The sequence below is a fragment of the Perna viridis genome, chromosome 9, assembly GCF_037379345.1.
Source record: "Perna viridis isolate PV_CMFRI_1.1 ecotype Kerala chromosome 9, ASM3737934v1, whole genome shotgun sequence".
Lineage (NCBI taxonomy): Eukaryota > Metazoa > Mollusca > Bivalvia > Mytilida > Mytilidae > Perna > Perna viridis.
The window spans coordinates 18,738,022-18,750,298 of record NC_142453.1 but is presented as its reverse complement, the minus strand read 5'-3'; the positions used below and the strand labels follow the sequence as shown (position 1 = coordinate 18,750,298).

General features: G+C 34.6%; 1 protein-coding gene across 2 annotated transcripts; it reads left to right on the top strand.

Moving 5' to 3' along the window:
* Positions 1–836: 836 nt before the first annotated feature.
* Positions 837–10,455, top strand: LOC148607186 (uncharacterized). Of its 2 annotated transcripts, XM_088546800.1 has the most exons (4): positions 837–1,316; positions 4,672–4,780; positions 6,928–7,051; positions 8,877–10,455. In XM_088546800.1, the coding sequence occupies exons 2-4, from the start codon at positions 4,698–4,700 to the stop codon at positions 9,534–9,536; spliced, it is 867 nt and encodes a 288-aa protein (XP_088402926.1). In that variant the 5' UTR covers positions 837–1,316; positions 4,672–4,697; the 3' UTR covers positions 9,537–10,455. The 2 variants fall into 2 exon arrangements, with proteins under 2 accessions (XP_088402926.1, XP_088402925.1); XM_088546799.1 differs by lacking the exon at positions 4,672–4,780.
* Positions 10,456–12,277: the final 1,822 nt, after the last annotated feature.

Sequence of the window (12,277 nt, the reverse complement as noted above, 5' to 3'; positions counted from 1 at the left end):
CAGTTGCAGCCTATCCTATGGTATGAGTGTTTCCTCGTCGTTCACTGAAGACCAATGAGCGGCTTTGGGCTGACATTTTCATCCCGTAGGGGTTGTTGTCTCTTTGGCATATACACCATACCTACACGTATTATCGTTATATAAGGTATATGATAGGCATTGATAATTATCTTGCCAATGCAATTTATTAGTAATTTCTAAAACTACAAAAATGGCACGCAGCTCTTAAACGAAATATTTTTTTCATTAGTACTTTAAAATGATTTCTTAGCTCCTAATTAATTGATTTGCATGCACATGGGGAAATATTGTTCTTACAGTTGAAATTTGTTTCGGTAATTTTTTGTCTTATTTTTATTTTTAATATGTACATGTATGTCATTTATAATTTCAGGTAACAGCGCCGGTTTATGCAGAGTTTGGATAATACAGGTTTGACAGTATATATACAATGTGATATGCACGGTATTTACATGATTGTATTTCTTCTGTATTTTTCACTATTGATCTGGTTTTGAAAGTTTCTACTTTATACAGGGCTTGGATAAAACAGGTTTCATTATATCTAATATGCACTCGTATAACTGTTTTCTTTCATATGTTATAATATATCGTTGAACTGTTGTAAAGTTGTCCCCAGACTTCATGAATAAATCAGCAATATTAACATGATTATCTCAACACTTCATTGCAAATTGGCATAATATCGCGCGTGAATCTAGTTTATAAACGCGATAAACAGTCGTTTTTACAATCTCGTCCCATACACAAAATATGTTACCATGGAAACCCTATAATTGAGAAAGTCATTCAAAATGTGCGATATCGTATCACTGCACACCGCTTGTAGTTATAGGCAGTAAATGATCGTATGAATAAGTGTGTACATAAAAACTAACGCCTTTAGTTTGTCCTGGGAGTTTGTATAAAAATCCTTTTATCTCTCCCATGAAACAGTTTGATATTAATAGTTTGTGTACGTTAAGGAATGTCCAATAACCTAGCCATTTAAAAGGCTATGGACGATACATATCAAGTGAAAAAATGCGACTTTCTATGGACGGAGTATCGAGAGCCGTAGTTTGACTTTTGGAGTGGGTTTGCAAACTTTATTTTTCACACTTTAAAAGGAACATGTCCTAGTTTGAAATAAAACTGAACTGAGAGGAAACAATGACTCGTCGGATACCAGGAGAGCCCTATGAAAGGATTGCTAATTTCCATGGATGGTTGATACCTCCTCGAGTTGTTCTTGCTTTTATTTCGTTTGGAAGTGTTTTCGTTTTTATAGGAACTATACTCTTAGCAATAGGAGGGTAGGTATTGACATAAAACAGTAGGACTAGGGGGAAGGGCTCTTGGGGTTGGAACCTCAGTTATGTTTAATTATTTCTGTTAACTTCGTGCATTTTGAGTGCAACACCCTTGATTCTGGTACCCCTCTCTGGACCCACTACATTATACCAGCGGATACAGCTAGGTACTGCTTGGTAAAACAAAATCTGTGCCAAATTCATATGACAATTTTCGACCTGCTTAAAGAGGTATCTTCTACATTATCTCTTTGCCTAAGTAAAAAAAAACTGGATCAAACAACTTACATACCTATTCCACATTTCAAATGCTACCCTAACAAATATTTGAACCCCACATATATAGATTATAATATGACAATAACACTTGTTTCCGGTTCTTTAATGTTATATTCGCCAGAAAATGACAGATTTATTGTCGAGAATGTTTAATATTGCAGGGTAAAATACGTTTGGTCTATATAGATGAAACTCAATTAATCTTTTAAACTGCTTTTACCATCGTTTGCTCGTTTCATATTTTTAGCTATAGTCAAGCTAGAATATAAATTTAATCACGACATCATTTGTTGTTTATTACACATGCAGAATTAACACATGTAATGTTTATGGCGCTTTCCCAAACGTTCTGGCTGTTTTGTGTTTTAGCCATATTTAACGAAGTTAAATATGTATGTCATAACTAATGTAACAGGACTTGTATGTCTTTTGTATACATAGAGTAAGATTGTCATATTTGTGTGGCCTTTAGAAATCTGTTGTACTCAATAAATCCAATAGAATTATTATTTTTTCACCACAGAGTTGTGCATTTAGGCTTATATGGGTCTTATCCGTTAGGCAACATAAAAAAGGTCAACAAACGTGTATCAAAGCTTTATATATTTTCATTGCTTGCTCCATACGTAAATCTGTACTGAGAATTTAGCAGATGGAAATCATCACTTTTTTGTATCTTATCTCTTTGCATAAACTTTAATCGTGTTATATCTTAAGACATGATTTATGATGTGTGCACCTGAATGCAACGGATACAAGTTCGTTTCGTTTAAATATCTGATACTTTAAACAAAAAGGAAGATGTACGTCTAGGAAAACGTATGGCATTCTAAGAATCGTACGTCTTGAGTGTCATGGAGAGTTAGCAAAAAAGGAAATATACATGTATATTATGTACATTATACAGCAGGTATAGAATTTAGTAAGACTTGGACTCAGGGGCAAATTATTCCAGTATAATTCATAAATTGGGAGGTTCCGAACCAGAAAATTATTTAAAAGGGGCAGTTCCAGGCTATTATTTGCTCCAAAATGTTGCAATGAAATAAAGGAAGGGTTTCGAGTAGACTTGCTACAAGTCTCTATAATATATGTATTCTTTTAAATTAGTAATCATTAAGTGTAAGTGATTGCAAGAATCAGGCAAATGGGGAAAATCAGAAACATGCATGTCAAAACACCACCGATCTGACAATAAAATATCGCTTTAAGATGCTTTCTCTATTTGAAAAGACCATTATTTGATCTCTGCATCATAGGATTTTCTAAAAAAAATTTCAAAAGAATCTTAGAAAAAGGAGTCAAATTAAACTATCAAAATGGTGTTTTTTTTTCATACCATGTTTCACCCACTGCCTGATTCTTACAGATACTGACACTTAATATCTTAAGACCTGTTTCAGTGACATTTGGACCCTCTCTTTCCAAATATCTGTCTATGGCGTTAAACATCCTCATTTGAACCCTCTTTTGTTTATAACAGTCATAGCATTTATTGAAAAAAGTTGACGGGTATTTCAATTACCAACGAAAACAATATGTCTTCCGTGAGATAAAGGCCCGGTATTTTAAGTCCTATAATTAGATCTATATGACTCTTCTTACAACTCCATTTATAAGTTACACAATCATTAGATCGATCACAAGTATTAGAAAATCAAGATCTAGCTCTTCAGACAAATTCTTATCTCATTATTGAACAAAATACGACAATTTCACTCTAATTTGTACTGATTTATTAAGTCATATCTCTCATGGGGGTTTGCATAATGTAATTGATTCCCTTCGTACTAGGGAATTTATCCCCAGTTAATGGCGAGACATCATTATTTTCCCCTCCGTAGTTCTTTCATGCCATTGTTGGCAAGTACATAAAATTAGACCATAATAATGGCTTTATGTGTGTTAGCCAGGTGTTGGTCATTTTCGTTTGTTGATAAACAACACTGCCATGTCAATCTTGGTCAGTGATCAAGTAATGTTTACATTTACATGTAAAACCTGTAATCCTTGTTCAGAATTATAGTTGTGGAATATTGAACGTTGAATATCGATCTCACCTCATTAGCTGTGTCGGATCCTGAAATTTCGAAAGGGGGTCTGACTAGCCTAAGAGGGGGTCGCTCCTGTGATTTGCATGCAGCGGTTTTCAATATGATTTTTCGAGCGTAATTAAGGTGGGCATCGGGCCCTGTCCCGCTCTTACGTAGATTCGCCTATGATTCAATAAAAAATAGGCCATCACTGGACGAGGGACTTACATTTTAACAAATGCGCAAGTTTTAAAACCTCTCAACGATAAAACAATCTTAATCTACCTTTGTCTTTAGACAAAATTCGATTTAGAAATCACATACACCATTTGCATATAAGTTTTACTTCAGTTCTTTACATGTATATAATGTATGTATTTCTGTCTCCATGGATCTCATAACGGCTACATGTACAATTGTAATTCGACGATTCAACCTTTAAAACTATTAAGTATTTATTTTCATTGTGTTGGTAGGTAAGAACCCTCACCCTTTCTTGGATTTGTGTGCAATTATACGTTCAAAACTATGGTAAAATGAACAAAAGACAGCCTGGGACACCCTTGCAACCTCTTTTATCAAAATATTATTATGCAATTGAAATGTAACAGTATATCATCTGCATAAACCTTTAACTTGTAGACCTTCACACGAACAAAAACGATCATATATAACTACAAAAAAAATGGATTCAAGAACAAAAAACTTAGCTGCACTATTGCTCTTAAAGAACAATAGCTTCTTTCAGGTGCACTACAGCAGCATCGCCAAATTCCACTTGTCTCAGGTGCATTCCTGTTCAATCTTAATTATCAACATTTTCATCTAAATCACTGGGCGTTAATATGTAATGTACTGTGCAGAATGTTTCATCATGACATCAGAATGTTTAAAAGAAAGAACTTCATAGGAACTTTGTCTCTTAGCAGTGTTTATGCCTGTTAGTCTTTTGAACACATTTGCGTTTTAAGCCGACATTTTCAGCAAAGATCGATAATTTGAATGTTAATGTTAGTTTTAACGTAACTACTGTTTGATAATTGTAGAAAAACATGTGATCTGGATAAAAAAAATGCTTACTGATACCAAGAATACTAATTGTGCTGCAGGGGCGGATCCAGATTGGGTTTGTCCAATCCAGATATTTACAGGAAGGTACTCCAGGCTATAATTTGCTCATTTTTGCTATATTTTTTTTTCAAACAACATCAACAATTTTCTTTCAACAAAAGAGGGGTTCCAACCACTTTTGATATGGGTTATCTCGTATCCATTTAATTTAAATATGGCGTCATAATCAAAAGGCAAAAGTTTATAACGAAAACAGGGAGGTAAAATTTTAAAAATCCATACTTTGTAGTTGAGGATGGGGGGTCGAGTGTTTAAATCGAAAAGTAACGCCCGTCAATGCTTCAGGTTTTCACTTCTCCAAAATAGACACTCTCATAAATACACGTATGTTTGGAGTCTGTATTATTTCAATTATTATATAAATTATATATATTATAAAAAGCAAATGATAACCGTGTAACAGACTTATTCGAAATTCAAAAAATTGCTCTGCTGAATTTCTTAAGTGCAAATACATAAAAAAAACCTGAGATTTTCGGTGGTTGAATGGTGGTTGAACTAGTAGTACTTCTATGGCTTGAATAAACGGTTACCGTATTTCATGTAACTCTTTTCGAAGTTAATGACCAAAGAGGTCTATTAGAATGACCAGTCTAGACTTGCCGACGCGGGTTTGGGAGGTATGGTATTCTTTATTCGTTCACTTCAAATTTCATTATCTACTATACATCTCAAATAACACAAGGAGAAAAGCCATTAGGACAAACGCGATTAGACGGAGATTCAGAATTCACGAAGCATCTATTTGATTAAATGAAAGAAACCCAGGAATTTGCCAAGTGTTTTGGATGGCATTAATATCCCTTGTATGTAACAAAAATAGCGAGATGTTACGTTTCTATTACAAGATAAGCTAATTGTGATGTATTTATCTTGGACTTAGGCCAATACACAGATCGCCCTAGTAAACAAATAAATAAACATGGTACAGTATCGTGTCAGGTCGTCTATCACGTGTCTGGATCAGACAGGTAGCTGTTGCAAAGACAAAGTAATTACATTCCCCGATAACATCGCTCCCTTTTAGGTCAAGATCTTAATTGGAGTGAAGCTCCGACAGATGATGCCATTCATGCGGGCATTCATAGTACTTTTCTTACTTTTATTATAGTGCATAGAGTTTGGACAAATGCATCTGTCCACTAGTTTTCTATGATTTACCACGCAGCAAGAGGACCATTATTGTGTTAGCTGCTGGTGCAGTTCAGTAAAGCCACGCCAGATTGAATGTTCCATATGGCATGTACAATATTGTGTATATACAATCACGTACATTTTGTACATGTACATGCAGTATTTATTGGATTATTTAAAAATTAGTTCTTGCACAATTCGAAAGGCAATTTTTATACCTCTGCCACTTTGACCTCTACTAAGCGATCTATTTTTCGTCAACAGAAGGTCTTCATTTAATCGGAACAGGTCTTGAGATTTTTGTAAACTATAAATCAAATAATTAAAAGATCTTCTTCTAAACCATGTACAATATAACCTTGTTTAACCGAATTATTTTCGGACTAAACAATTTGGAACGTTTCAGCAAATACGATATTTTCCCGTATCGTTCAGAGTTTGGTCGCAAGACAAAAGTCAAGATAAAACCTAATGTTGGTGCGGTCGAGACGAAGGATCCTGGGTTTTTTTATTAGACATTGGGTTGTTACTTCATGGAATTCATCATATTAGATGGAGTTTTGGAGGCCATGCTACGGGTGAATGTCTCCTCATGGCGAACATTTTATTTCCCCAGTAGCGAATGCTAAATCGTTCACTGTTAACATCGCCTAATCTTTGAAATATCTGATGAACAAGCACTTGTAATGTTGCCAGAATAATTGTCAAGTAGCCATACACATTTATTATTGCTTATTACAGTCTTCCATAACAACCAGGTGTTTTGCTAATGCAATTTGTAACAATTATAGCGTTTTAATTAACTTTTAAGAGCCTGTAAAACAAAATGCATTAAAGGACACACTGTAATACCTGGCTTTGCTATTTGGAGTGGATACATTTGGAAGGGTTAAGAATTAAAACTTTTTATGCTTGTACGCAACAACTTTTAAACAATTGAAATTACCATATGTACTTTATAGAAATGTTAAATGTAAACATTTAAGGTCTGGATGTGTAACAATTGCATTCATATTTATGTATATTTTGTTTTTCAGCCCTCTAACAATTCCTGGGGCAATTTTGTTAGCCATTGGTCTCATTTTAGCATTGATCAGTTTGGGCCTTGTTCTACATTCGTGTTTCGTTATGCGACTGCGTGATCAAGAAACACAGACTTTCGTAAGTATCGAGTTGGCGTATAAACACATATTACTACAGTCTCGGGTCATAAGTATTTCCGCACAATGGCGGCCGACGTTATCCGTGCCCGACAGGTGCGTGAACCAAATGCCGATATTTTTGTCATGACCTGTAACAAAGTGAAAATAGATTTGGTTTTTTAAAAGGTCTATTTATAGAGTATTTTCTGGAAATTGAAGGGATGCATAGAGTTGTCTCTCTTTTGTTTACTTGTCGTCTGCTAAAAAATGGCACCGAGAGGAAAAGAGATGAGTGTTGATACGAAAAAATGCATTGTAAAATTAGATGAAGATGGACATAGTGGACGAAAAATCGCTCAGATGTTGGGTTTGAATCCCTCTACAGTTCAAAAGTTTTTAAAACGTTATCGGATCCGTGAAAATGAAGAAAACAGGACACGAAGTGGTCGACCCAGAAAATGTGACACCAGGACGGACAGGCAGTTGCTACGGATTGTGAAAACGGAGCGTAGAAAGAACTTAAAGGATGTTACTAACCTTTTGAATGAGAGAACACCAGTTAAGATAAGTGAATCAACTGTTAAGAGGAGGCTTAAGTTTTATGGATTCAAAAAACGAGTTGTGAAGAAGAAAATTGTGATCAGTGATGGAAACAGGTTCAAAAGGAGGGCTTGGTGTCGATCAAAGCTTCATATGACTGTGAACAAATACTGGAAGAATATAATTTTCTCTGATGAGACTCAAATATGTATAGGAAAGCATAGCAAAGTTCATATTTGGCGGAGAGACGATGAAAAGTGGTTTAATTCTTGCCTTGGAGAGAAGGGTGACGACACAGCCGGTCCCGTTGTGAGTGTTATGTTTTGGGGATGTGTAACATTTGACGGTGTTGGAACTTTTGTACCAGTGAATGGGACAATTAATTCACAGAAATATACAGACATTCTGGATGAACATCTTTGGCCAGTTGTGGCTAAAACTTTTCCGACAGGGAGGTGGATCTTCCAAGATGACAATGCTACCCCCCACCGATCTAGACACACGATTCGATGGAAGGCAGACAATGATATCGAAGGAATGGTGTGGCCTGCGCAAAGCCCAGATATCAACATTATTGAGAATGTTTGGAGGTACATTAAAATCCGGTTACAGAAGGTGGTGCACAGGATCAAAACGAAGGAGGACTTGATCAGGGAGTCTAAACGTGTGTGGATGGACATTGAACCAGTCTATATAAGGACATTATATAATTCTATTCCAACTAGAATTCGTCGTGTATTGAGAGCCAATGGTGCAATAACAAAATATTAAAGTTAGTATCTCATTTATTTTGTCTTTAAAATGCCCTTTTATTGATTTATTTAGTGGTATAAAGTAAATGACGTTGAATGACGTCGGCCATATTGCAGAAATACTTTTGACCCGAGACTGTACATGTATTAAGGTAATTGTATATATTTTTATAGAGTGCACCGCACAAATCTGCTTGGGACATTTGAACGACATATTCACAAGAAGCACACTCAGATTGCCTAAAAAGCAAAAAAACAAAAACAAAAACAAAAACAAAAACAAAATATTCGTCAAAACAATATTAAAGTTAATTTCGCACATTTAGGACTCTTTTATCATTTGTAACCATTAACTGCTTTAATATAGCAATTGACATGGAGCACCCCGCGACTGGTATGGATTGTGATGTTGTCTTTAAGATAGATGTCTTTTATGACCAAGTTTCTGATTCACAAATTGCGCAACATATAGATTTATGCAATATTCTTTTGAAATTTGCGCAAAATTAACTCTGCATAAATCATGTGTTAACATGGTAGAATTTTTTCTAGGATGGAATACATGTTCAACTCCATGAGAAAGTAGATCAACCCGACTTCATTCCTACTTATGCGGTGATCGACAAGAAACCTCCTCCTTCGCCCTCAAGTCTAAAAAATGGCAGGAATACTTATCCGAAAAAGTTTGTCACTTTGCAAACTCGACCGGAATACCAAACGAGAGATAGAAATGTTGCTATGGATTACGGCACTTCTAAACCACCTCCGCCTCCATATGGACAACCAAATCCACAATATCCGGTTCAGATGAATGGATATGCTAATTATGACTATCCAAAATCTATGCAAAGTGGCTTTCCATTACACCCCTCCCAGCCAACACCTTACAGTACTTTGACTCAAAGAGATCATGTAGTCCGTCAACCCGTAAAAACTGGATCTCAATTTCAAAGGTCAACAAATTATAAAACGCAATTTAGTGAGGATTATGATAACACGCTTGATACGACACCTATGATGTCATTTTCTAGTCATGGAAGTTCTGGTCAATCATCATGGAGAAATATGTCACGTGACGATGATATTCCAGAACCGCAACCACTGGTGTATCCCTCTGAGAGGAGACCAATGACTTTCCAGCAGAATTCCTCCTCTAAAATGAGTATATATGACAATGTTCAGTTTGGGTTGGATAAAGCTGGTGATGAGTAAGGCATATTTTGGCAGCATTTTTTTACAATACTCAGTCGTTTTTTATCGGCTTAAAATTCACCGATATTTTGTTACTTTAGTACTAAGTGATGACAATGCTAGCAGCCAAAATCTATCTCAGTCGCTTTAATTTAAGCATATCGCGTATATGCCATATCTGGTTTGTAATTTCAATGAAACATTACTTACTAGTTTTATATACACTAAAAGGAGTAAATATGCAAATTGGCAGTCGGTATGTCAAATTCTATTATGATTTTGTATTCTAGAGGGAGCGTATTATTGTATACTGTAGTCCATCTGCGTCCGTCTATCGTTCACACTCTCACAATGATTCCATCAAATATGCTGCCACCAAGTTTCATGAAACAGTTTATTACTTTTGATGTTAGCTCCTTCTTCACTTGTTATGAATTTTTTTTTCTATTTTCGAGTTTTTGAACATAATAATATTTATTAAAAGGAGGAATTTCCCATAATAGCTAAATAACTCTTGAACCTATTTTCATGAAACTCTGTTTAACTGTTTTTGTTTTGTTTTTTATATATTAATGTTAGCTTCTTTTTATTTTTTTTTAATATTTTGTGTCAAATATTTTATTACAACCAAATTTAGAGCTGTAACAAGCTTCTTTTTTGTCTCCATATTTGATCCATCAAGGTTCGATCTCTTTGAGCGTATGTAGCTGCGCTCTGCAGATCATTTTCTTAGATTAATTTATTTGTGACGATTACAGTAAAGTATTATATTTAATAGGGCAACGCTAACAACGGCGTAATATTTGTCACTTTGCAAATGTTGACGCAGCTAATGGTATAATTTTTTTCAGATATAAACACATGTAACTCTATAATATGTGCTTGAAATATGCAACCATTATCAAATAATATGCTTATTGATTAAAGTTTGTCAACATAGTGTTTCATTTTATTTGCATTTATTCAATTAAAAGACAATACAACGTTTATTAAAAAAAATAACAGAGCAACCATCTATTTGTTTTAAAGAAACTAGATTAATAAAAAAGACTGAACAATGCATGTGTCATGATAAAATTGCAACATGCTTCATTGTCATAACAACAGTGACAATGAGATCGGGTACATGAAAAAGAGGAAACATATTTTCAACCTTCCTCCGAAAAATGTATGAGAAGCCGGATTGAAACCACTGGATCTATACCATTCTAGATGGACAAAAAAATCCCGACGGTATTCATCAGCCTAGACACTATATAGTCAGACTTTATATCCTTGGATATTTTTAAAGATAGATTATAAGTGTGAAAATAGTCAAAAGTCACATAAAAAGCATCAATTTTGATACTGCTAAACAGAAAATACCAAATAAGCACTCCGTCATAGCTTTACTTGTCTTGTCACTTTGATATATATGTATTTTTGTATAATTTTACTGGTCCAAACAGATTTCACTCACTGGACTTGAGCCGGGGTCTAATGCTATTTCGTGGCCTGGATACAATATTTAATTCATACGCTATAGATTAACTAGAATGTTACTACATAGGAAGGGGAAGTTGACAAGGCGAAAATTGAAGTGGTCGCCTTTATCATTTAGTTTAGTTAAAATGCTTTCCTCTTGACAATTTTGAGATAAAGTTCCATATAAGCGATAGGCTTGAATAGTGACTTAGTGGTGTCCAATATTTTAAGTATTAACATGCAGTCTTGCCTTGAGGGTAATAAAGTAGTACATAATTTTCTTTTTTTCTCTTTACAAACTATTTAGAATATAAATAAAAATAATTATGACAAATGATAAAAACCAAACGCAATATGCATAGAACATACCGATCTATTTATCTGAATAATTAAGAAATAGCAGTACACCGAAAATACCGTCAAGAAAAATGTATGCATTGACAAACAATGCCGTAAACACATACACACATGCACACAAAATAAAATAAAATAAATAAATAGGAAAAAAATAAAGGAAAAACAAATTTTGATGAATTTTATAAAGTATATGAGTTTGTAAACACGGAAATGAGGGCATGAATCCTACGAATTCTGCTATGAATCCTATGAATCCTACGAATTCTGTTATGAATCTTATGAATCCAGCTATGAATCCTACGAATTCTGCTACGAATCCTATGAATCCTGCTGGCTAAACAATGTTTTTGGTATAAAACATGTACAGGATCAGAATGCTTTAGAAAAAATCCCATCGCTCCGAGAATCAAATGGTCTTGTAGTTGAAGATTTCTTTTCTTCACAAACTACCTACATGGAAACATCCTATTATTGCAGAAAGTTGACTTTCTATGTGTCACTAGAAGTGATACGTGAATGCAAGCTTTATTATTAAAACTACTATACAAAATGTGAAGATTACGTATTTAAGTCAATTGGAAAAATATACACGACCCGATGTATTTTGGGAATAGATGAAATGAAAATTTATCAAATTTGGGACTATTGAGTGTTGAAGGACTTGCTAACTTGCGTTTCTCATCAAAGTTGGAGCAAATTTTGGACGATATCTATAGTTCTGCCTCAAAGGAGCGCAGAAAAATGTCATCATAGAGGTGCACAAGTGGTGCCTATCGCTATGTCTACTATCTAGCTGTTGAAGCACTAGTTTACCAAAACTGTACGAGTATATTGCTATTTACAATGTTTAACTTAACTTGAAAATGATCTCATAATTTGTATTTTTATTGCTGTATATCCAAAAATATTTTTCACCAGGTCTAGTTATGTATATAACTGTA